Source organism: Rissa tridactyla, chromosome 5 (assembly GCF_028500815.1).
Source record: "Rissa tridactyla isolate bRisTri1 chromosome 5, bRisTri1.patW.cur.20221130, whole genome shotgun sequence".
Taxonomy (NCBI): Eukaryota; Metazoa; Chordata; class Aves; order Charadriiformes; family Laridae; genus Rissa; species Rissa tridactyla.
The window spans coordinates 54,577,071-54,603,697 of NC_071470.1; the positions used below are offsets into that span (position 1 = coordinate 54,577,071).

Below are 26,627 nucleotides of genomic sequence, written 5' to 3' on the forward strand. Positions count from 1 at the left end.
AATACACAGTTTAAAGTCAATGGTGCTTAAACATACATCACCCCTCTCTTCCTCCCTCTCATGTCCACTCTGACGGTGCTGATTAGGATGACTGTAGCCAGCACGACCATTAGAAAATGAATGTACGCTACCTAAGGAAAGGAACATCCACATTTAAATCATGTTAAAAAAAAACCCCAAACTATTTAGAGGTCAATACAGAAGCAAAACCACAAACTATTTAACAGTACTGCCCAATGACACATAAAATAACTCCAGTTTAAGATCACTTACACTTTCAAAGTTGTTTAAAATAAGTATTTTAAGCTCTAAGACAACTGATTTGTTATTTCATGTAATGCAGAATCACCATAGTAACCGCAAAGAACTGAACTTAGATTTTGGGGATTTTGCAACACTTAGGGGAAAAATAAACTGATGTAGATTAAAGAGTTGGGGTCTGTGGCAGGTTGGAGTAATTTTACTGTTTCATAATGTCACAAACTCTAATGCCACTCTGGGCAGTACCACCATATCCCGATGACTATACTCATATATACAAATACCTGTTGGAAAGGCCCCTCCAAAAAACATGTTGAATAGATCCTCTGGAGTAATATCTGCCTCGCAACCTCTATGGAAGTTGAATCTACCGTTGCTAGGGTGATTGCATGTTTGCTCTTCACTGCCTGTAAGGTCATACTGCTTTCGTTTTTCTGGATTACTCAGCACAGCATACGCATTTCCAATTTCTGAAGCAAGGAATACAAGACAACTCCCGTAAATGAAAGATAAGAGCTATTCCAGCATGAAAAATTGCAATTTCAAAATCAGGAATAGGCAGTGAATTATGTCCTTTACTGTACGTTACAAACCAGCTATAGCACAACAAGGTCCAGAAGCATCTCTACTTTTCTTAACATAGCTTCCACAAAGTTTCCCACCAACACTATTCAAAGGTGCTTTTATCCTGTAGAACTAGACAGGAGGCAGGAGAGCTTTGATCCTTTTTCTAGGGGAACACCTACACCCATAGAAATGTTCTCTCTCACTGTAATTACAAAAAAAGCATCAGGCATTACAATGAAAGCTTTGAAGTGGGGTAATTGCAAAGTTCAGTTTGCTCTCGCAGCCTAGCTTAAAAACATCATAGACTTGGTAGGTTTTCTTTGGTTTCATTTAGTAAGTGGTGATTTCTTCACATGCATCACCTTTATTGTCTACAAGAGCATGAATGTATTTTTTTTATAGGCTTCTTAAGATATTTTATGGATTACATTAATAACACAAAGTTTTGCACGACGTAACATGAAGGCTACAACACACATGCATGACAGGAACATGTGTGTTCCCAAGGTTGTCAATACAACCTCAGTGTTTGGCCAGGAGCGCCTGGCCTGGATGCTTGTCCCCTTTCGTGCTACATTATCACGAATTAACAACTTCAATTTTGACAGTAGAAAGGGAAAAATTGAGTTAGTGTGAAAAGACCACAAGCTCTGCTGACTTCACAAGCTTTGACCCTAGCTGTGCCACAGACATACACCTCTTGCAGGCGGAAGGAAAATTTCTGTTGGCACTCAATCAACAGTCTTCACTCACTCATATCTTCATTAAACCCCTTCTGCTTTCCTTTCTTCTCTCTCCCCCAGGGCTCTCCAACAACAGGTTGCTTTTGCAGCCAACCAACACAAGGCACAGGGATTACGTTTTTCAGTGTCGAAAAGCCATCAGTCATCAAAAGTTCGTGAAAGGTGCAACACTATAACCTCAACACAGGCAAATAAGACTATGGCTTTGCATAATTAATGTTTTCAACATTATCCAACCTAAAAAAAAAAAAGTTAATGAATCTTAGCTACATGCCTTTTAAGATGCCCTTATAGAAATAATCATTATCAATTCCTTTAAGTGGAGGAGAAAACCCAAAGAAATGAAGCCTGGTAATGTGCACTGAGAGCACGACACACTACGGACACCAAATATTACTACAAGGTTCTCCTGTTACTCAGCATGAGGATAGAACTGGTAGTGAAAATCTAGATTTTCCCAACAATTAAGAAAATAGGAAAACATAAATTGGGCAACTCACATAAAGTGAAGACACCATACTGTCACGGTATGGTCAGCAATCTTTTTTGACTATCTGCTATTTGCTTTTGATTATTTGATGGTAATTCACAACAGATTTGATTCAAATATAATTTTCTTTAAATAAAGGACATGAAAAATGAAAAAAAACTGTCAAAAGTTTCAAAGGAAAGATTTTTGATGAAGCTGGTAAAAGAGATTCCACAACATTAGAAGTGATTATATTTGCATAAACTTTTTAATGTAAAATATAACCTCAGGGAGACTGCTTAACACAACAGAAGCATAGTACTAGGTAGCTCAAGATCTAAGTAACTACCTTGCCTAACATCAAACTTAAATCTGTTTTCCAATGTGACCTTTCCTTAAAATAAAGCATGATTATGAAATAATAGCTATTATTACAAAACTCCTTTTCTCAGCTAGATGTTAGAAGCTCATCAGACACCTCTGTAGGCAAACTAAATCATAAATTTACTCAGCCATACAAAAAGATTACAATAATTTTGATGCAAGAAAAAATGCTATATTTCACTAAATAATTCTTAGTCAACAAGATTCCCCTACAAAATTTTCTGTTAATTTACTCATCTAGTTAAAAAACAGAAAGTGAAATTAAGCCAAAGACATCAAACTTGTACAAAGTGCTAATGTTAAATGAAAGATTAATAATTCCTTACATTGTAAAGATTATTTAAAATGCTATTAACAAGGAAGAATTATTTTATTTATAGGGCTGGAGACTATTTTTGAAAAATATAATCTTTTTTAGATAAAGCCATCACATAGCTGTATTAAAATAAACACTGGCAATCAACTTTCCTGCTATGTTCTATCTACTTTTCATCTGGAATTGTTAATGTTTTTATTATAATTATCCCTTAAAGTCTGCATCAGAAGTCTTGCTCAGGACTTTGGTTTTTTTTCTTTTTTTTTCCCCTCACCTGATGTAAGAGTTTTATCTGATTGATTTTTTCAAATGTCTGCATGTAAACCTCGCACAGGAAAAAAAAAACAAGAAAGATGTACCACAAGCAGATTGTTTATTTATGTACGATTATTTCTTACAGATTCACATTTTTCTTCACCAGTGTCTGAGATGAAGGGGTAGTTTTCTTTAAAAAGCTTTTCCTCAACAATTTTCCTTGTGCAGGGCTAAGCTTGGCAGCCTTAGATAAGGTCATGTCAGATTGTAAGTTTTACCTAAGAAATGGTCAAAGACAACTATTAATAAGGCCAGGTTGGAACCCAAGTGGGTCTGTGTGGAAAAAGTACTAAAACTACACACATAGAAGGAATTCTAAGGAAAAGGTAACTTAGCCTGGCACGTGGTTCAGTAAAAAATGCATTTTGCTATCAAGTATCACTTCGTTTTTTCCAAACTCAAGTACAGTAAAGACTCAAGATAGTAAAATTCAATTGATTACATTAAGCCAAAAGCCAGTAAAAAAGTGCAATTGCGTTTCACAGATCAAGCATTCGCTCCCTGTACCTGAAAATTACAGTCAGTCCTCTGAAACTGAACCCTACTGCAGAAGTCCACATTATTTATCTATACTTCTATGTATATGTTAAGATAATAAAGGTCAACTATTTTCTTGGCTAAAAATGTCAGTTTAATATTAGCTACAAAACACCTCACTGACAATTTCGTAAAAATACAAGTGACCAATGCAGATGAAGTTCTTCTAATCTGACAAAGTTTAATCATAGAAGAAATTTAAGTAAAAATGGTTTTTTACTTTTAAAAGCCTCTGTTGCTCCAGGTGCATGGTTTTTGTCTGGGTGGAATTTCAAAGCAAGTTTTCTATAAGCCTTCTTTAGGTCTTCTTCACCTGCATCCTTTGACACCCCAAGGACTTCGTAGTAATTTTTACATTTCTTTATACTGCAAAAGAAAATGAAGTAAAATGTTGTAAACAAACCAATGTAGAAGTAGTCTGCTAGAACACAGCTGCAAATGAGGTAATACATCGCACTGATACATTACATCTCTCACTTTCAATATAAAATATAACAAAATTTCCACTCTAGAAACAAAGATTTCCATTTTTCATAATAAACTCACTATTGAGCACAATAAACTATTGTACCCAAAATTACTTACTACATGTATTTATTTTACTACTCCTACTGTAGAACTACTACAGTTGTAAGAAAAGGTTTCAGTTTGCAATTCCCAATTAGATGAATATTGCTGTTACTAATGCATAAAATGAAGATTCCAAATTTACTTTGCAGAGCTACCGGGTAGGACGGCCTGTTTTGACTGTCAACAGCAAAGGTGCTTTGGTATGCACAGCATAAAACAAAACAAACAATACCTCTCTTTCTACAAGTAGAAGTCAAGTCATAACACCATTCAGGCATTCACTTTTCAGGGAAATAAGACATGTGAAAATACCTCTGCTGCTGGGAATGCACCTGGATCTTAACAAACTTTCTGTAAGTGTTTATATAAATTCAAAGAAACAATAACAGCTCCAGCAAGTACAGATTCAGCTCATCTCATGTGTTCAACATAGCATTTTTTAAAACTCTGAAAACTCGGAAATGTTCTTCCTGTAGGCAGTCTCACCCAGACAGGAAAAGCAAAATCTGGAAATGATGTAATGATTTGGTATGCTTTACAATACTCAGAAAAGAAAAAGAGCAGTTACAGGAGAGAACATTAATTTTATGTGGGCAGGAAGAACTGACCAAACCAGTAAATATACCTTAAAATCAAACCAAGTTACTTAGGTCAGAATTCAGAAACTTAGAAAAATAAGGCCGAACCACAAAGTTGCACTGCAGAAACGAGGCACACTGACATTTGGTGCATACCAAAAGAAAAGGGCTGGTCTGAGCAAGAAATACATCCATAAATATTTTAAAAGCTTCGTGTGAGTCTCTTCACATGGCTGTAACTGTGTCCACGTTCTCTTAAATGCACAGATCTCTACTTAAATATGGGTTTAGCGTTACAAAGACTATACACAGGGCAGCCCAGTGGAAAAAAAGGGGGTAAGCAAGCCTTTGGCATTTTCATGAAAGAAAAATGGGTACCTTGTAATTAAGGGCATGCTAGGATCAGAAGTACAACCACACCATCGTGTGTGGTCCTTCATAGTTCACAGATTGATCAAATCAAATTTCACGTGTTCAAATAACACGAGCTTTTATGGAAGTCTCAGTGTAACGCTCACAAGAGCACTGAATTGAATGTATGCAGGCAGCTGCCAACACGAACATCCTGTGAAATAAATATAGGTCATTATATTGAAGTAACATTTAATAAGCTCCAGTTAGGAAGCTGATAAAACTAACTGAAAAAAACACAGTCAATCCATCATCAAGAAAGAATGGAAAGAAAATACATTAAATTATACTCTGAATACTGGAAACTTTTGTTGGTTAATCTGTACAAGAGAAAAATCTGGCAGTGTACAGATCCCTTCATCCTTATCCTCAAGACCTGGATTACTTATGAACTGTATCAATAACAGATAGCTTTGTTTAAAAGTGTAATAGTGTCAAATTAAGCTTTTATTTCAAGAAATGGGTATCTCAGCATCCGATCTAAGTTCTTCTCTTCAATAATTCAGTATCTGAATTATCTGTTTTTACCAGACTCTTCAGAACTTCGGTTGATATAAAATTAGGTAGCGAGTCATCAACATTCAGTAATGTTGTTATTTTATTAGCATTAAAACCGTAGTGTTAAATGTTTGTTCAAGTGTTTTTAAGCACTGTGCATCCTCAACAACTTTTCCCCCTCAACAGCATGTGGTTATTTCTCATGGAAGTAACAAACATGAAAAAAAAAAAAACCCCACAACCATGAAAGTTTACTTCTTTGCAGACCTGATATGCACTTATTTCACAACTCTCGGATGCAGAGAAGAGAAAAATGGGGGGGGGGGGGGGAAGAACAACCCAAGAAAATCCAACCTGTTCTTCTAACCCTCAAAAACTCACTGCAGAGTTTTTTCCCCATTCACAACCAGTGAAAGTCGCCCAGTGGGAAACCTTCATGGGAAAAGCAGGAATGGTGGGTAGCAACCAGAAGACATTCAGGTCAGCACACGACCCACCAGCTTCTGACGCTGTGATCTGCTGCTTAGAGCCAGTGCATCAAACCAGAGCTGTTTCCTGATGAGAAAGTGCAGGGCAAAACCTGCCTTGTGGGTCATACAGCACTTGTCTTCCAAAGGGATGAATGCAGTCACCCTCCATGCAACAGCTATCCTGAACCTGGTCCACAAACGAGCTATTGTTATATATCAAGAAACAAGTGTTTTGGTACACTTGTACAGGAGGTACAACACATTTCTCCTTTCTCTTAGCAAGCCTTTGCTAGTGATTGCTTTGTTAAACAAAAAATTCTACAAATACACAAGCATCTCTGTTCCAACATTCCTGATTTCGTATGAAGCTATGATGTAATATTTCAAGCACATCTTATATCACATCAACCTCATACCCTGACCTGCTACACTAGGCTAAACGGCCAGTCCCAAACAAGGAAGCCTTTGTGAATTTGTGACCGCCACCCCTGACTTTTATTCTCCCTTGTGTGTTCCTGTCAGGATGGGCACTCGCAGCTACACTGCCTGCAACAGACCTGTAACCGATCCTCCGGATGATTTACGCTACTACTGCACAGGATTAACGCCGAGATACATAACCCCTGCTCGCTGGTTAGCCCCCCTGTCATCTTCAGGCCTCAACCAAGTCAGCGCTGGCTCTTACAAACCTCAGCAGCAAACACGAGCTGCAAGTTCTCTGCCGGGCAGCCTGGGGAGCACTGCATGTGACTTCATGGTGAGTCATGTGGAATACGCATACACATATGCCAATTTTGCAGAGTTTAGCAGGACTTTGGATTATGCAGATCAAGCTTTACAGATAAAATACATTAAATGACCATACAAATGCACAGGGACCAAACCCCATACCTAAGCCTGGAATTCTCAGCAATGACCTTGTGCTACGAAGCCCTTGTTACACCCTGCCATTAGACAACAGTTTCATATGACTGCTTTGCCACTTCACGGCAAAAAGCATCTGGACTGTGAGCAGGTAGCATCTAGTTAATGCAAAGTTCCCTGCAAGGAGGGAGTTAGTGACTTCTGCCAGGAGGTCCCTTGCTGAGCACAATTCAGGGCAATCATTACAGGGTAATGGCTTGGTTTTTCCCCCCCGTCAGCAAAGTCCATGCGAGTTTTGCACCAAAACTTGTACTGCAGCAGCTTTGTATTGGGGATGATGGGACAAGCAATGACAATTAGAAGGTGCTTTCCAATTAAACAAAATTATCAGCATTCGCGGTGCACTCCTGAGAGGCAGAACTTGAACACATCACAAACTTAACCTGGTAAGTCAGTTTATAGCAGGACAAACTATACGGGATCACCAGGGCAACCCACTAGATCCTCAGGTCATACATGTGCTGTGCAGTCACCAGACTTCTCAAACACTGTTGGAGCACACACCACATCCCTCCTCCACCTTAAAGAGATGGGGATCACAGGCTCTGCACAGAAATTCTCCAAGACTTAAGTCTTCTTCCTCCAAACTACTGCTGTCCTGATGAGAAATTTTTCTCCAGCTGCCAGGAGCTGTTGGAAGCCAAGGCCAACCTGATCCTTGTCCCTCAGAAGAAGCAGGCCTTTTTGGACATAATTCCTCACCCCTTGTCTCTAGTAGACTGATGTCTGACAATCCTCACTCTGCCAGAATCCCTTGCCTGGAGCGTTGAACTGTCCTGTGGAGATTTGTCACAGGACAGATGGAAGGAAGGAACCATCCCCTTCCCACTTGTCCCCTAGTGCAGGCCACACAACATCGGCCAGCAGAAGATGGGAAAAATTAAGAGTAAAACCAGTGGAGGCTGTGGAAGAACTGATCACTGATCTTACAGCTTTTAACCACAGCTGAAACCCCTGTCCTGCAGCAATCAGCCTGAACAACTCCCTTTCTGAAAACTGCATTTCAAGTTGTTGTTTGGTTGGTTTTGCTGCACTTCGGGCACTGTACTGTCCGGTGCTAGTTTTCTTGCATATGTAAATTCCAGCAGATGTCTCTTTTTAAAATTGCAATTTACATATCATTTTCTTATGGACTGCCCCTTTTGTATTGAATTGGGCTTTTTTATTGTTTATTTCTGGCATATCTGAAGTTTGGTTCACTCTTCATTTGTTTAGGGTTTTGTTTTTTGTGAATTGCTCTTCTTGTGTTTTTCATTCCTGGTTGGATCACTTCTGTATCCGAATTACTATCAAATTATTTCTGTTGTTTAGCTAATTTATGTCCTTGCTGCATTGTCAGTCCCCTGCCAGCACCTTGGCACTGTCCTTATGGTTAACAGATTTGCTGGCTGTTATAGGAGGGCACATTGCTGGATGTTCCTGAAATAATATCTGACTTTTAGAGCATAGACTTCTCAAACAGCATGAAGGCAAGCGATGGCCTACATTAATCCACAATCTGTTGACGGAGGTATCTCGTCATGACTTGCAAAGCTCCACTATCCCAGCTTGCAGTTGACAAGCCACCTGCAGCAGAACTGGTCAGCCAGCTTCAAATCGCAATAACAGCCAATTCTGCCTGACGCTGAGCTCCCCTCCATGCTCTGACGGCTGAAGGCAGACGAAGCCCTTCAGGTCCTCAAACGTCTGCTCACACTTGCAGAAATTCTGGGGCTACCACCACTGGTTCTCCTGTGACTAAGAAATGATGTGATCCTACTGCTGTGCTGCTTGTTTCACTTTTCAAGTCTACAATTCAGATTAGGTCAGCATCAACAGCTTTTATCAAGTTAACAAAAACCTATCAGAGATGCTTGCATTTCTTTATCAAATACCTGCAGTGATCCATAATCATGAAGTTTTGAGTATGACTAGGTATTTCAAAAGGCATTCCAAAGCCTCTGTCTACATGCACAGGGACGGCCCAAAAGACAAATACTTTGATCGCTATCTCCAAAAGCTTGCGATGGGAGACGCAGTTATTTCTCCCAATGGTCATCTGAACTGAGCAGCACAGTGAGCAGCAAAGTGAATGTGAGCTACAAAGAACTGAGCAAGAGGAAGCTACACTGACTTCTGATTCCAGAGTTGAGCAGAAAAACACAGTAAAATGCAGACCAATTTCTACATGGTTCAAGTTTCCAATGATGGAAGGGGGCCTGATGCAAATGGCATCTTGCATCTGAATCGAGAATGTCCCGGTCACAGTGTGGATGACATAAGTGTGGTCTGCAAAAAGTGCTCTGGACTGGGAAGAGAAGGTCACAGAGTTGTTGAGGAACTCAAGCTGGTACCAGCATATCCCTAGTTTCTGAAATTAGTGCACCAGGAGTTTCAGATCTCTGTTATACTGACAGATTCAACAACACGTTAAGGTGCTCGTCTTAGTACCATGCTCTTGGTGTACCTGGTTGGTCAGTTTGTTTCTCCTGTGTCTATTACATGAAATATTCAAAGCTGTGTTTGCATCAACCTACTTTTATCCAAATTTTGTTTAAGCTTTTATTGTAGCTGTAAAAAGTGTAGATTAAAGGCAAGAGCTTTCTGACAAAGTCCACCAAATCTTCTGTGCCACTTTTCCATGACAGGCTTTATGACTGTGATTTCCACCTTGACTTTCTCAACCATTCAACTGGATATTTCAACAACCACAGTAGCTCTAGCAGCCTAATTAGAGCCATGCCCTGATTTCTTTGCTTCATTCCCCCCCCCCCTCCATTTTAGCACATGTTGATTGCTCTTATTATTCCAATTTCAGTTAATTATCTTCTTGACCCCATGTTAAAAAAGTAACGATATATCTCTTTTTGCTGTATTTGCAGAAGTCTCAGCAGAAGGCCTGGAAACAGGCAGTCAGTCAACGTGCATTCCTTCTAGTTTGATCCATGAAATGCATAGAGGCAATTTTTTGGTTTAGTCCATGAATTCAAAGTTGCTGATTATTCTCGACCACTTCTGGATGACATTTAACTGCCTTGCAAGCTTCCTACAGAACTCATGCCTCTATTAGTTCATTTTGGTTCTACCTTAAAGATCAAAATACAAAATTTTGTTCTTGTGCTCTCTTCTGAGGAGCAGGCATTGGCAGGGCAGGAAAAGCAGTATTCCACCACAGTTTTCACAAGACAGCAATCCAACTTTAGCATACTACTGTTCATGGCAGTTATCTTTCAGATATCAAAAAGGTAATACGGAATATACACTCCAGCTTATTTACTGAAAAAGAGACATCAGACACCATATGAATTTCACGATCATTTAAAGGGAGTCTGTATAAAGTATATGACCTATCAGTATCTCCAAAACTGTTTTCTTAAATCATGTAGCAGACAACAGATAACGCACACTTCACAGCATAAAAAAGAAATAAGAAAGACTAATACACAACAGGCAAATGATCTTTTTTCTTTTTTTTTTAATTTCACAGTAGTCCACTACACCTTTCCAAAGGGAAGTTGGTATGAGTAGGCAGATATGTTGAACAGAATTTGTTTGAAAGTAATTAAGAACTCTAGTAACTTAATTTTGATCAGCACTTCTTCTTCAGTTGTTTTAAGTGAACTAGAAGAAAAAATTGTTTAAATTTTCTTTCTCACACAAATACTTTGTGTTTATCTCAGCAAAAAATGCCCATCCCCTACATCAAGCAGTGAAGGAATTGCTTTAAAGCAAAGACCACAGAATCCAATAGCAAAATTCTCCCTTTTTTAATCCAGTACATGATTCCCATGCACTTGTCTTAAGTTGACATTGCTTAGACAGCTTTCAATTGCCTAGAGACTTCTAGGGCACTTGCTTTAAAAAGACTTAAGTCTACTGTGGGTCCTAACATATTTCTGCTAGTCTCCTGTCAATATCTCTGATATGCAGGTCACCTAAAGCGTTAAGGCAATTTGATCCAGCCCTCAGTGACAAGATAAGCATCATTAAGAAAAATATGCGTGTACTACAGATGGTACTTTCAAAGCATTTCAATTCGAAAGTAGCAAAGTGCTTTTGGATATCTCAAGCTTCAAACTGTCACACTGAAACAGTGAGCATCGCTCCCACAAAGAACAGAGCATCAGCCAGCACTTAGGCACTCAGTGGAAAGGCATTGCATCTTATGCTTCTCCCTGTCAACCAACTTGTTTGCAAGCTCATGTAACGCTCTACACAAGTGTTATTGTAGCTTGCTAGCGAACAGTGTCCCCTGTGTATGTGGGAAAAATAAAAACAGCACAGAGCTGCTTGTTTGTACTCATGGCTGCCAACATTACTAGAGTAACCCTGATGAAAATTAATGCAGTTAAATTAGTATACTGCTCCAAGTGTCCCTTCACTATGATTCTTAAATCTATTGTCACAAGCAAATTCAAGATAGCAGGACAACTCCAGGAATACTAATAAGTAATCCAAGTCAGAGAGCTCAGAGTGAGTCCCCCTGTCTGACTGCTCACTACAGCTTATAAAAAAGGGCTGGAAATGGCATGTGTAGTTAAATCAGGAATGCTTTCCCGCAGTCTATCTTCAATTACTAATACAGAACCAAAAAAACCTAGAGGGAAGAATACCTGAGGATAATGACCACCTTTCAAATCATAAGCACAGAAAAAATTAAGTTTGACGGAGTCAAATTCATGGTAAGATTCAGAATTTATTAAAAATTGAAGATTTTGCTACCTTGCTATCTAGAAGGTAGCAAAGCTTTTTTCCTTACAGGAAAAAGAATTAAAAATCAGGCATGAAACACTATTTAAAACCACCTCTTTTCATGCAGCATTTCTTTAACCAACTCAAAGGTCCAAAAGCCATCCCACTGTGGTACAACAGAAGCATACAGTGGTGACAAGCTCTACTCTCTGAAGAATACCCTCCCCAGAGGCGTGTGTTTCATTTAATTGGGAAAGTCTGGGGCCTGATTGAAGCAATAACATATGCAGCCTGTCATGTTTCCAACTCGAAAGCTCATTCTCACTGCAGTTTAAACATGAGCTTTCCCTCAGATATCATCACTGAGCGTGTTATATTTTTCCATTAAGTTTTAGCCCACTGTTTATATTTAATCCTGTTCTCCTTGGCAAGGCACACACGTTTTTTTCATTCTTAGCCACAAATTTTCTAACTGACAACATCACAAACTTTTCAAAACTTCCAACAAGAACTGAGGACTTGCTCTGTTGATTACCGCACACCTAAACCAAAATTGAGTCTCTCTCCATAGATTTATAAACTGCTATACTAAAGGATGGTGACACCACTCAAGCCAAGGTCAAGATATTGTTTTAACAGCTGATTTTTCTAAGTGATATGTGAAATACAAACAAACATGGGTTGTTCTGCAAGCTATTACAATTGCTTATTTGCAAAAATCTGGGTACTTTTAAAAAACCTGGATTTTATATTCACAAAGCAGATTGTTAGGATAGGTACTAAGAAGCAATGTTGCATCAAGATTATCCTCAGTATGCAACTTCTGTGAATACCCCTAATTCTGTCTCCGATCTCAACAAACTGGATTAATTTTACCTGGTATTTAGCGAATCCCTTCAAGAAAAGAATGTCCGATACCATGAAAGCATACCATGGAGAAAAGTTGGCTCTACGACGTCATTTTACTCAGAAAAAAGTAGGCGACATTACTTTCTCATAAAACAAACAAAAAAAGCCCAACAAACTTGCAGGGAGCCTGATGTGATAGCAGACTGCAGCTCAGAATGGCACGTCACGGGTGAGCGAATACTGGCAGAAATACAGCCTTCCTTGTAGCAGCTTTCTGCTGCTACATGTGTTACCTGTCTTAATTTGATCTAAGCCTCATTTTACAGAGGACTTCTTTCTGGATATTTTGTCTCACACGTGCGCACACACAGGCACCGTGCATTCATTTTAACAGCTAATATTTCAAGCTGGCCAAAAATGTACATGCTTATTCAGGTTTTACTTTAGATGTATCATGAAGGGCAACAACATTAATTAAGTAGAGATGATGGTAAATGAAAAGCTCTACTAAATAGCAACACCAAGAGGATAACCAGGCCAGAGATGCTGCTGCTTACCTGCCTGAATGCAGAGCTGCTGTATCAACACAGAAAAGCTGCTTTTTCCTCACCGTTAGCACAGCTGAACAGATTATTGAACTTCAGGAAAAGATCCCAAGATAATATCAAGAGCAACACACATTTCACACACAAAAAAAAAATCACACACAAATTTCTGTTTTGCACAACAGTTCATACAATTTACACAAACTAGGAGACAAGGACCTCTTGATTTCCCTTCTTTGAGGTCCCTTGAAAATACCTGGGCTCAGCTTATATGAAAATACAGGTAGGTTATGAGGTGTGCAATTTTAGAGTGGCTGTATCCATATTTCTTCAGCAGAAATCAGGGCACATATCCGACAATATTTTTCTCACTCCTACAGCAAAAAAGTGTGTTACGATAACGTGACTTAAGAATTACTTGCCTCAAAAAGATATTTTCATTGATCTTTGTTTCTTTTTGCACATCCTCCTTTCCTGATGTCACCCCATCTTAATACTATCATGCTACATGAAGTTCAGACAGAGTTTATAATGCAACTTGGACTACGTGCTTCAGTGCTTCTCAGATACCTGTACTTCCAGAATGAAATTGTTTTAACACTGGTCTAAAACCAGCCTGTACAACAAGATTAGCTTGAAGATAAACTTTAGGAGCAAGCATGTAACTCAAGATATCATGAGTATAAAAATATTTATGAATAGAAACACTGTGCTGCAAGTTGTTCTATAGAATTTTCATCACTTCTTCCATTTAACATGAGATCTATTTAATAACTATTTTGAGTATTTTCTTTTTAAACCATCAAAGTTACTTTATATAAAGATGAGTATAAACTTTCTCATGGAAAGTGAGCATGTCTCATACCATGTTTAAACACAACAAAACTCTCCACTTCCTTTTAGTCGCAGTTCAGTACAAGTAACCCCTCTCAGCTAACCTTGAATTTTCTGTTGCTTCTTTAGATGCTAGAGCTGAAAGCATAAGTACATAATAAACAGAATGAAAAGCAATTATGTATTTAAACAAGGCCATACCTGAATACTCCTTCCATTTGGTCTTTAGTGTAGCCTTTTCCACTTTCACCTGCAGCAGATGCATTGCTCTCCTTCGTGCTATTGGGCTTACTTTGATCATTGCTACTGGCTGGTTTTCGGCAGTAAGCGCCTCCCCCAGCTGTACTTCCATTCTTCATAATAGCTTCCAACAAAACTATAAAACAACAGTATATCATAGTATCATTATAGGCATTAGTGATTAAGTCGGGGCTCTCAAGTACCTTAAATGGGAGCACCACATTGTAAAAGACTAGCTGCTACATCCTCCTTCCTTATTGATCACCACTTCGTAGCACAAATGTTTCTGAAGACAGTCTTGCAACTCCTTTTCATGGCAAAACTATAGAAAAGTGTTTCAAAATTAGCAGCTGGACTCACGTCTGCCAAGGTAATTTGATACTGAAGAGAATTTGTCCTTCATTTCTAAATGGTTTTTAGAGGCACCGAACCCATTCTTTGCAGGCGAAACATCAGAATAAGCAACCGTAAATAGACAAGAGGAACTAACCTAACACTCTAAAGAACCTGTAAATTATTCCATACAGAGACCAAGCCCATCTCCAGCACATTTCAGTTGCTACAGTACATAGATATTTGTAACCTGAGCCATTAGTGGCCAAACACTGATGCTCTATATACCTCTTCCAGGCAATACCAGCCGAAATTCAAACTACTGTTAAATGCCACAGGTAAGTCAGGACCAGACAACTACATCCAACCCTTGAGACCTGGATCTTGAAAACCAGCATGCTTTTACTAGATCTTGAAATCCTCTTTCCTTCCATGTCCGAACATATCTCAAATTCAGCAATTTCAATAAATCATCAGACGCTAAGTTTTCTTTTTCTTTCTGGATATAAGCCTGTATTTTGGGGGTATCTGTCTTACCAATAAATCAGAAACAGTACCATTCTAACTTAAGGGACTGCACATGAAGCATAATGTGGATCAAAGATTATTAAATAGTCTGTCATTCCTGAAAAGAGATCCTTTCAAAACAAGATGCCAAACTACACAGGCCAAATTTGTTTCATAAACAACCAAGTTACTACCTGCACAAAAAAATACCCTAAAAAAAAATTCCCCCCCCCCAAAACGTCCCACTCACTGTGAAAGCACGTTACAGCTTTGCTATTACAAATGTTTTCTTCTAGAAGCTAGTGAAAAGAAGCCTGAAGGATTTTCTCCTAAATCTAATAAAAAACCTTCTCTTCTGACTAGCGTCTCTCTTAGAGAAGCAAAAAACTGGGATCCTACACATCCATAGCTTGTATCTCAGAGAAGCACAGGAAAGAAAACAAAGCGGAGCTTTGTTTAAAAGGAGAAGAACCACTTCCATAAGATGTGCTTCCTAAAACTCTGCAGTATTTGCTTTTATTCATTAATTCATCAACTGGCCAAAGCAGTCTGAAGTACTGCAGATGAAGAGCTATGCTTGGCCTGAACGAGAAAGTCAGCTGACTCCAGTGCCGGTCCTGTGCTTGTGCCTGGCTCAGCAAGATTCATCAATTGATCAGATCTGGCTTTTTACCGCAGAAATAAAGAAAAGGCTAACATTTACATACCGAGTTGTATACTTAGAGGATGGTTTCACCACAAATGAAATTAAGTTCTTGAAAACAGGAGAGCTATAGCTGCACTACGGATTATAGCTGAAGCATATATCCAAATATTTGCAACAGTTTATTCTAGTATCATCCAAAGTTATGAGGTAAATGAAGTAATAACACCAACAAGGTGAGTGTGCCTGTAGGTTAAGAACCAATCAAGAACAGAGATTTGAAGAGACAGTGCCCTCAGAACAAAGCATCTTTGGTCCAAACGTGCTCTGGACAAGTGATAACAGAAAACAAGATTATTCTTTTTCTCTTCTGTGACATTAGATATTTAATAATGGTATCCTGTGAGATCCAATTGAACATACGACCCTGACTTTACCCTCTAGAAATAATGCTTACTTGACAGTTTTGCAAATCCTGCCTTTATATTGGTACTGCTCTAGAAATTCCCCCATCCCTGCACTAACGCTTGTGCAAAACCAGTAGTAGCAATAATGGTAGAAATGCAGGTGTAGACAACAGTTTGCATTTTTAACACCCAGTGTCTCTTTCACAGCTACCTTAGCTGATAAGTCTTTTCATGAATCGGTTTGGCTGCACTATACTTTCAACATTTCTACTGCCTAATCACCTTCCCAGACCTCCCATCCCCATAATGGAACTGCACTGCTGAGAAGACAGTGCAGGACACTTGCAAAGAAAAAAAAATTAAAAATTCAAATCCGTAACTGTTAACTTCTTAAGATGGCAGGACACAGCAAGTATAAACATGCTATTATTCTACATTGAAAAAGAAAACTACGCAAAGGGTCTGGGCCCATTGTTTCCTTCAAATAAAAGATACAGTTCAGATATTCAGAAACAACTTTGACTCTTCCATGAACTGCTGGTGGTAAAACCAGCTGTCAGAACTGTAATACTAACAGTGTATCGAAGAAATCTTTTACTGTTCATACAGGTATTTTAAACAGGACATATAACGAACCAAAGACTTATTTTTTATCAGGTAAGACAACGAATCTTATCTCCAAAGGTGTGTACTGTTACCTGCTGCTGAATGAGAGAACCTTGCACTGCATTTGATTCCATTATGCATTGAACATGACCCCCATTTCCACTAATGGAAGAACTGATGAATTCAGATCTCATACTAACATAACACCCTAAAAACCTAACCTTACATACTTATGAAAAGTTCATTTTTACAGGCAGCATCAGAAACAGTGCAAGAAATTCCTAAGAAGCACTGAAAAAACTAAGCTGTCCTTAATGTCATTTTCTGCCTTCAACTCCAAAAAGAATGACACCTAAATTTGAAAAGATCTTGTCCTTTGTTATCTTTAAATCCACTCTTACAAATCTTCCCCAGAGAAGCAATTAGTTTCCATTCAGTTGCAAGATGAATCATTAGTAAAACTCATAATCAAACAATATTTTGAACAGCTGGAAATAAAACAATTTTCTAGCAGAGAGTGACATCAACATGAACACGGCTACTATGAAGTCATTAGCTAAGTATCATTAAATGAGCACTGACCTTATATTTCACACCAGTAAAGCCTTAAAATAGCACTGCTGCAGTCAGCGTATTTCAGGCAGAAGCTTCGTTTAGCAAAACTGAACTTCACTGATGACTGAACTAGCGCTGAATGCACTTTAAATGTAAATGTCGCCAAAACCAAACCACACATAGTATTGTTTTAGAGACAATAGTTAAAACCTGCCCCCTGTCCATTTACAATTCGCTATAACATGGGGAGGAGGAAGCTCCCATCAGTGAAAGATTCAGCGCTACCGTTCGCATTGCTTTTATCACTGACAGAACATAATTTGTGAAATGGTGGGCAATTGTTCCCAAAATGATACTAAAGATACAACCTATGAAGCATATGTGACTCCAGCGACAAGTTGGTATGAACTACCTTCTAAGACATACCCTGAAGAGAAAATCAGCGAGCACAGCGACAACTGGGGCTGCACCATGTTGTCCTATCACCACATAAATCCAACACATTATGACTGTAAAATAAGAATTTGTGTTAGAACTAAGAGAGCTCACGAAACCGTAACTGTTTCTTTCTCTTGGGTGTGTGCTATGACGCATTTTTAATTATCTAATGAATTACCAAGGTGGTTTTTTTCCAAGTGGACCCCTCGCTTAATATATGTAAAAGATGACAATGAGATAATGAAGCAGTAATTTCACTGGTTCTTCATCAGCGTAAAATTCCAGTTCTAATTTATTGCACACCTTCCAGTTCCTGTCCTGAAAACAGGACATTCTGTGTCCTTGCAGCTTACTGCACTTTAAACAGGGCTATTTAAGTGCCACAAACTTAAAGAAAAAAAAAGTTAAATTCAATTAATTGAGTGTTGTTTTGGGAGGAAATGGGATGAGTTGAAAAGAATTACCAGCCTTCACAACTAGAAAACTGAAGCACAGAAACATTACAAGTTTACAGAGCCCCCTAATTTCTAAGTACCTAGTTCAAATCGGGCCTAGGGCCTGATTTTTTTCAGTGGTATTAGGACATCTGCAATTCTCATTAGCTTCAGATGGAGGTTTAACTGCCCACCAGTTCCACAAATCAGGCCCTTGTTTCAAGCTGAATACCTGAAAAACGAAGTACAAACAATTAGCCATCACTAATGGAAACCGAGTAAAGTGACTTATTTAACATCACAGAGAAATTCTGTGAAGTAGTTAGTTTCATTGCACAGTTCCCCAGATTACAGTCCACTGCCATAAACACAAGACCATCTTCTTTTCACCAGATCTGCACCTCATTTGTGACACACTTTGCTAATTTCCACAGCGGCTAAAACAAGTGTCCTACAGACAATAGCCTAATTAGCCGTCTATTTCTTGCACTGAGTACTTTACAATGGTGGTTATGTAGTAGCAGTCCTACTTAAAAAAAAAACCCAAACACTCAAAACATAGATCAGATGGAGGTATCTTTCCTTTTTTTTTTTTTTTCCCTTTCTCCTGAGAGCTACTGTAACTCTTATCTTGGAGGTATAAGACGGTAATAAGCTATGTGAAGCAGGCAAAGCTATTCACTCTCTTTGGTGGAAGAAGCCGAATCGAAACCCTCAGGCTTTCTTTCCTATTGACCAACACAGCTCCCCAAAAGCTAAAAATATTTTCATGCGTGTCATCCTCTTAAGCCACAGAAATCTTGGGGAATATGGCAAACTTCTTGTTTTTATTTCAGGGAGGTATCTAATGTGGCAAGGATATAAACAGTGCCACATTCTTGAGCCAAAGCAATGGCTACCTTCTTCCAAGTGATTTACCAGCAACTTCCATTCTGTCTTGCAGGGAAAAAAAACAACAAACCAGACACCCAAAAGCACTACATACTATAAAAAAGAATAGCACTGATGGGACCTTCGTTTATTGTTTGCAGATAAAAAACAGACAGGAGATAAGAGAGGATGGAAAACATTCACTGAATCTGCTCACCTGACTAAAGGCTTCACTACAGTATAAAATACAGCACAGAACACTTCCAGTCAGGACTTCACCCCAAAGTCATGTTCCAAAAATGGTGAATATTGAGGCCTGTAAGCCAGTACAGAGCCCTCCTATTCCTTCCATGGCATAGACAATGCAAGCGAGAACCAAAGGAACGCGACAAGTCACTGTTGGGTTCAAATGTATTTCCAGCCGACTTCTGACACTGTGTGACAGAAAGACTCCAAGAAAGGTAACAGTTCTGCTACACTGAAGCCTTACTATTGTTGCTTTAAAAAAAAAAAAAAATATTTTTAAACACCTTTTGCTAGAAAGACCCTAATTATTTTTCAAGTTCTAGCACAGAAGTGTCTAAAGAGCCAATCAAGTCATAGGGGTAGCCACTTGTCCCAGCGTTTTCTCCAGGAAAGTTAAACCCATCTGCAATTCCTGCATAGCTGCTGTACAACCAAAAGGGAGAGGAAACCAAGAAAACCCCAAACCACAAGTAAGCCAGCGGACGAGGACACGGCCCAGCCGGGAGCAGCAGCTCTCATTGCAGGCTGCTAGCCAGGGCTAATTCACAGCGACAGAGGAGAAGCCAACCCAGCCTGCCTCGGCCCGAGGTGTCCTGCTGCTAATCGGGTCTAAGCCTGGTCTGTGCGGCTACGCTTACATATAGGCGGCTAAAGGGCGGGGGGAAGTGCAGGCGGGGAGCTGGGCTGGCCCAGAGCGAAGCCCTTTGGCGAGGAGCGAGGCAGCCCCACTACCCCCCACCGCCTGCCGCCTCGGGGGAGATCCACCTGGCCCTAAGCGCTCCTCCGAGGCACTTCAGCCCTCGCTCCGGTCTCTCCTGCCAGCCCAGCCCCGCACACCGCCGGGGGCCCGCGCTGCTGCGGGGGCAGCACTGGGCGCCCCTCGCCTCAGCGCCTGGGGCTAACGGCCGCCCCGCCGTGAGGAGACCCCGCCGCCCGCAGGCCCCACCATCCCCCGGGTCTCGGGGAGAGGGGAGGAGGGGCGGCCGCAGCAGCGGGGCCGACGGGGAGGGGGCCGGGCTTCACCTCGGGCCGTCTCGGTCGGGTAGAGCTTCTGGGCCTTGCCGAGGAAGCGGAGGGCGCGGTCGCGGTTGCCGGCCTCCAGCGCCTCCCGCGCGATCCCGATGCACTTCTCGGCCTCGTCCCGGTTCCCCTCCATCGGCTTCTCCTTCCGCCGCCTCCGCCCGCCGCAGCGCAGAGAGAAGGGGCCTGAAGCCAGAGCGGAGCCGGGGAGGGGGGAGAGGGACAGAGAGAGGAGCGGAGCGGGCAGGAGGGCGGACGGGGGCTCCCCTCACTCCGCAGGGCTCATCCCACCGTGCCGCCGGTACCCGCAGCCCCAGCGCGGCGCTCGGCCCCGGCAGCCAGCCCGGCCCGCCGCCTGCTTCCGGGGCGCCGCCGCGCATGCGCCGCCGCCCGGGCCCCGGGCGCCCCGCCCGCCCCACCGTCGGCCTCGGGGCTCCGGCGGCCGCCCCGGTAAGGGCCCGGCCAGCGCCAGGCTCCTCCCGGCCGGGAGCGCCTCCGCTTGCCCGTCAGCGGCCCGAGGGAGCCGGCACTGCGGCCCGGCGAGCGCCGCGCTGGCCCAGACTGCCGCGGAGCCCAGGCGGTGTCATTTATGGTACGTTAATTGTGCTTTGAGGTACTTTTTAGCACCTTGTAACTACTCGCTATAATTAGCGACATCAATTAGCTTCTGCTAAGAGCTGCGGCACTGGGAAGCGAGCAGTCAGGTGCTGCCGCAGCTCCCAAGGAGGAGCACAGGTAATGGAGGCCTGGCCAACATTCACCATCTGGGTCAGCGCCTTCCTGCTGTAGCAGAGACCTGACAGGGGCTGTGGGAGCACAGGGGCCTGTTCAATGCAGGAGTGTCTTCATTTGATGTATTCCACTGCCAGGGGAGCAGCTCTGGAAGGCCTGGCACTTGCTGCCCCACCACAGGGCCCAAGCTGGAGACCCCCCCTCTGCACACCAAGAGGCTGAGGCTTTCCAAACCCCAGCAAGGGGCAGCCCTTCGCTGGAGGGAATCAACTTATGGAGAGCAGAAGCACAGCTAAAGCACTGTGGCCATAAGCCCCATTAATCAGCGGCCACACGGCAGAAGTTGAAACTGTAACTTCAACACTCCCATCCTTATGCTCCACTTGTGTAGGTCGGCCTCCCATCACCATAGGGCAAGTGCTTTCCAGGTCAGAGCCCTGCAGTCAGCACAGGAAAAGCCCACAGCCAAACCAAGACAGTGCTATTTGGCTGCTGTCTGACACAGGTTTGAGACTCTTCCTCAAACCCCACATCCTATGGGGGCTGCTGCAGTACAGCCCCTGCCTTTACCAGCATCTCTCCATGGCCTTTTACAAGAAAAAAAATAGCGAGGGGGTCAGGCTCTACCACACAAAGTCAAGTGAAGTTGCCAGTTTTCAACATCCATTCAATTGACCTTCTTCCTCCTCCACAATAGATCCCTCCCCTCCGTGAAGGCTGACATCGAGGAAAAGTGGCCTTAAATAGCACCAGCCTCACACATGCCCTGCTAAAGGTGCCTGTCACACTGCATGAACATAACTTTACAGGATAAGACCTATGCGCCACTTCACTTGATGGTGTTCACCAAGCACAGTATCCTAGGACTGTTTCCAGGTAGCCCCAGCGCAGCCGGCAGCAGGACTGTCAGTGGCATGTTCTTGCATCAACCAAGTATTTTTCAGTGAGTGGACAAGAGACAATCAGTCTTCATATAACATTTATTGGATATTTCCACTCTAGTGGATGAAAAGTCTGTACAAACCCAAACATTTCCTTTACTTAAACCAATCTAAAAACAGTCAGCTCAATCAAAACCCACTACAAATACAATAGCTTCTTTGAAGCCATGGTAACACTTAAATACGGTTAAGACTTCAATGCAGAAATTTGGTTTGTTAGAAAGCTCAAGGGAGCTTTAGTTTCTCAAAGTTACAAAAAGGCAAAATCGTGTTTCACAGATACAGTCCACTGGAATCACCAACACTGGACAATTAAGTACTTGAGTCCTGAGATAACAAGGAATCCTGGTATCCTTTAGACAGTTTTCTGTTGTCCTTTCTTTCCAATGAGAGACTTGTGGATATGTGGTATTACACCTAAGAAAGAGCAACAATTAAGACCATGTTATTTCTCATCAACATTTTTCCTGAACTTTGCACTTCAAATAAAATGATGGCATTAAGCAACCTCTAGTCTATCAGATTCTTGCCACCCAACCCATCACAAACGGTTATCAAGCAATTTACATACCACCACCAGCAATTGTTGCCTTAATGAGAGAGTCCAATTCTTCATCTCCTCTAATTGCAAGCTGCAAGTGACGGGGAGTGATACGCTTCACCTTCAAGTCTTTGGATGCATTTCCCGCCAGCTCAAGAACCTGAGGACAAGATCATTTTTAAACAGTTACACAAGTCAAGTGAGACCAATTGCATGGTCTTAGCTATGTTATTCTCTACACCAGATACACTGTTAAAGACACCAAGACAAGCAAACAATGTCTCCTTTGAAAGGCTTCCTCCTTTGGAGCTCTGCATTTAGTTTTCCCCCAAAACAGAGTAAGCGTTTAACAACAGATACGACATGCTGTAATGGCACATTTTATAAAATACTTCATAATTCCATCTTTCCTTTAAGTCACAGCTATTAGATCTGCACAAAATGCAGAGCAAGGGGTCCCATGCATATTTCACAGTCTCCTGGTGAGGCACGCACTTAAAACTGGCTCAAAGCAAGGGAAGAGTTCACAGCTCAGTCCAAACTGGCAAAATACAGTAAGCTCTGGTCATTATGCTGTTTCAGAGCTGACCAATTTGCTAGCAACCCTTGCAGGAGCTTTACCTCAGCTGTCAAGTACTCCAGGATTGCAGCACTATACACAGCAGCTGTGGCTCCTACACGCCCATGGCTGGTAGTCCTCGACTTCAGATGTCTGTGGATGCGGCCAACAGGGAACTGGAAAATAACAGAAGTAAGAACAGGCTGTGACGACAGAGACAGAAAAAGAAAGCCACTACTCTTAACCACATGCCAGGCAACAGAATCCCAGTGGCACACACACAACTGGTACCAGACTACATTTCAGTACTGAAGAATCCAAGTAAGGACACTGTATGCCAAGTTCACATCAGCAACTTCACAATTCTAACCACAAGCAGCAGCAACAGCCACAAGGGAATTCTCTCCCCTCCCGCACAGACATGCAAAAGGTCTAAAAATAGTCAACCCAGACATTAACACACTCAAGGACTGAACAGATCTTTACACCGTTCTGGACAACGGACAGACAGCAGACTGTGCAGGTTTCACAAGGTACAACCAACCAAGAGATAGGCAGCCAACTCATGCCCCAGTCCCTGCTCACCTGCAATCCAGCCCGCTGAGAACGGGACACTGCTTTGGTCTTGGTCTTTCCGGAGTCCTTCCCAGCTTTACCACCAGCCTAGCAGAGAGCAGAGGTGTGCCAAAGCTGGCGGTACGCCCGCCACCACCACCACAGGGGCCATACTGCCGAAGGCCGGCGGCGCCAGCCCCCCCCGCGCATGCGCCGCCCCCCCCCCCCGGCAGGACGGCACGCGCGCCGCCAAGCGCCTGCGCACTGCCCGCTACACAGGCCGCTGCCCGCGCGCATGCGCGGCCGCCACTCCCTCTCCCCGGCGGCACTAGTGCGCGTGCGACACCCCCCCCCTTCTCTCCCCCCTCCCCCCGCCTACCGGCAGGTAACGCGCCACCCGGCGCGCGCCACCTCCCCCGCGCGCGCTCTCCCCTCTCTCCCAACGGCCGCCATCACCTCCATCCTTGCCGCTACCTCCACCCCCCGACACACACCGGATGCGGCACCGCCCGCCCGCTCCCGCCGCTCCTCACCATGGCGAACCGGGCCGCGGTGCCGCGCAGGTCCAGGCAGAGGAAAACAGAGAGGAAAAGAGCGTCCCGCACGCACGGAGCCCGGACGACAGCGCCGACCTGCCCCTACCCGCCGCGATTCAAACTGCGTCCACTCCCGCCTTCCCCCGGCGCTTTATAACCACCGAGCGTGCCTGCATCCGGGAACCCCAGCCTCGCCCCTAGCCAATGGCTGCGGGCGGGGGCGGGCCGCTCTCCCCCAGCGACAACCAATGGCGAGGCAGGGAGGGGCGGGCCTCGCGATCCAGGGTGCGGGAGAGGCCCGCCCCTATTTAAAGGGACAGGCGCCGGAGGGTTGCGGGGGGGGTGTACTGTGACGGCCCAGAGGAGCGGTGGGGGGGCTAAGATCTGGGCGGCAAACCCCAGCTCGGGGGGCCTCCGTCTGCCCCGGCTGTAGTGGCAGTGTTCCGACCCAGCGCCGGCGGCCAGGGCTCCGCCTGGCGTCCCCCGTTCGAGCTGCCCGGACCCCCCCGGCCCCCTTCCGCTATCCGCCGGTGTTGCGGGGGGACGGAGGCGCAGTCCCCGCACGTCCTGGCCCGGCGTTGCCTGGGGTGTCGGGGGGCGCCTCCCGCGGAGGGGCGGGCTCTCGGGGCGTGCCCTCTGCTGCCGGGCGGGGGCGTCGCTTCACGGCTCCCCGCTAGCGGGTCTCGCCCTCCGAGAGCTGAGTCTGACGGGAATAACATAAAATAAAATTAAATTGATTAAAAGCAAGGGCACCCGCAACGGGCTGGGAGCCGAAACAGCCGCCCGCTGGTCGCCTTAGGCGGTGGGCGGCACGTCCCGCCGGCCCTCCATCGCCCAGAGCCGCCCGGCCGCCGCCCGCCTCCCCTAAACCGACGGGTGAGGGCCGGGTCCGGCCGGGCTCCCGGGCCTCGGGAGGGGGGAGACCCGGGTGTCCCCTCGGGGAAAGGCAGGGACGGCCGCCGCGCCGGCAGGGGGTGGGTGTCGGGCTCGGAGGGACCACGGGCGAGAGAGGGGGTCGCTGGAGACACCGAGCGCCCCAGCTCATTTACTAGGGGTTATTTATTGCCGGGTCCCATTCCTGGCCGTGCTGTGCCTTTCACTGAAGTCACTTTCGATCCTCTGGTAAAGCCTTCCCCAATAAAGTTAATTGACTTGGCGTACAAAGCGCCTCGGAAGCTGCCTGAAGGAGATTACGACCCGGGTTTGGGATGAGGAGCTATTACACGGCATTAGCGAAGAGACCAGGCCGCCCGATGCTATTTGATGGAGGATGGAATCGCATCTGCCCTTGGTGATGCTGGGGGCGGGGAGCGCCAGCATGGCCAGCGTCTCCGCACGGGTCTTTATTTTTACCTCCGTCTTACGCAAGAGACGCGAGATTACCAAGGGCAATCCGGCCTTGGACCCATTTGTCTCACTGGATATTTCACCAACTCTGGTTAAAAACTGTTCGTTGTGGATTTGGTTCCAAGTGTGACATTTAATTAATGCAGTGCAGATGTCCTTGGCTTGGGCACTTCAAATCCCTGCCTATATTTCCCTGAAATGAAACCTTGCACACACACCCTTTTTTTTTTCAGGTGCCATTTTCAGTGTAGCATCATTTCTACTTCATAAAAAAGCAGGCTAGCCGTTTAACCTCAGGGCTCAGCTGGGGGTGTTCTCAGTTAATCGACCTCCTTCAACTGCCCCAAAGCAACAGTTCATTGTGCTCTTCCAGAACACCATAAATCCCTGTTATCTGGGACATACTCCATTCATCTGGGAGTATGCAATGAGCTCAGGGAGAAACCCTGGCCCTTCAATGGCTGAATAGCTCTTTAGAGGGAAGGCCAGCTCCATTTGTCCTGCACGTTGCCAATCTAATCACAAACCCACCATTTTAGCAGGCGTTAATATATGTATTTCCTCTACCTTGATATCAAAGGGTCCCAAGCATGATGAGTACTCTTGCAGGCAGATATTTAATGGGAGATAGAGCTGAGGGCATAAAATTGTCATGAGGATACTTTCCTCACCATAACTTTTCCACTTTCTTCAGGTCTACAAGAAGTGAAATACTCGTAACTCTAAGATAAGAGTGTATGCACTGATCCCTAGAGTTCCACTTCAAGGTCTTCCCAGCTGTTCCCTGAAACAGTAAAGATTTAAAACTTTGTAGCTCTCCTGCTCCTACGTCTGACCCCAAGTACTTGGTACCCCGATTACAAAGGGCCCTTTGCTTCAGCCTGAGGCCACATCCTCAAAGCCTTCAGCACCCGAGTTGCAGTTCGGGCATTTTGTGCTAGCTGCTCCCGCTTCAGGGCAGGGAGACTTACTTCCAGGCACCGGTATGGAGAGGCAGGACTGAATGGAGAGCAGACACTCCTACGTGCAGGAATCTGGCAGTTTGTTTTTATGTAACTGTCTGGTGCCTCTGTCTATTTGAAGCATTAGTTGTTTATGCTCTCCTTCAGCAAGCCAGAAGATAAGAAGGGTTGTTTTTTTTACAAAAGTTTAAAAGCAAACCTAAATATTTTACA

General features: G+C 43.6%; 2 protein-coding genes across 9 annotated transcripts in view; both read right to left on the reverse strand.

Annotated features, from left to right (window-relative positions):
• Positions 1-20,521, reverse strand: part of DNAJB14 (DnaJ heat shock protein family (Hsp40) member B14) — a 30,166-nt gene extending 9,645 nt beyond the window's left edge. For 3 of the 8 annotated variants that reach the window (XR_008466566.1, XR_008466565.1, XM_054202547.1), the window contains exons 1-5: positions 20,245-20,521; positions 14,144-14,318; positions 3,813-3,958; positions 546-731; positions 37-131 (exon numbers count right to left, since the gene is read on the reverse strand). Coding sequence is in view for 6 of the 8 variants with exons in the window: in XM_054202547.1 (XP_054058522.1) it covers positions 37-131; positions 546-731; positions 3,813-3,958; positions 14,144-14,318; positions 20,245-20,377 (735 nt within the window). In the remaining 2 variants the exon portion in view is untranslated. The other 5 variants (XM_054202549.1, XM_054202548.1, XM_054202550.1 and 2 more) reach the window with 5 other exon arrangements.
• A 1,417-nt stretch (positions 20,522-21,938) lies between these two features.
• Positions 21,939-24,291, reverse strand: LOC128910535 (histone H2A.Z). Its single transcript, XM_054203903.1, has 5 exons — positions 24,103-24,291; positions 23,600-23,677; positions 23,077-23,190; positions 22,486-22,615; positions 21,939-22,331 (listed from the first exon to the last, which is right to left on the reverse strand). The coding sequence occupies exons 1-5, from the start codon at positions 24,103-24,105 to the stop codon at positions 22,270-22,272; spliced, it is 387 nt and encodes a 128-aa protein (XP_054059878.1). The 5' UTR covers positions 24,106-24,291; the 3' UTR covers positions 21,939-22,269.
• Between the last annotated feature and the right edge of the window lie 2,336 nt (positions 24,292-26,627).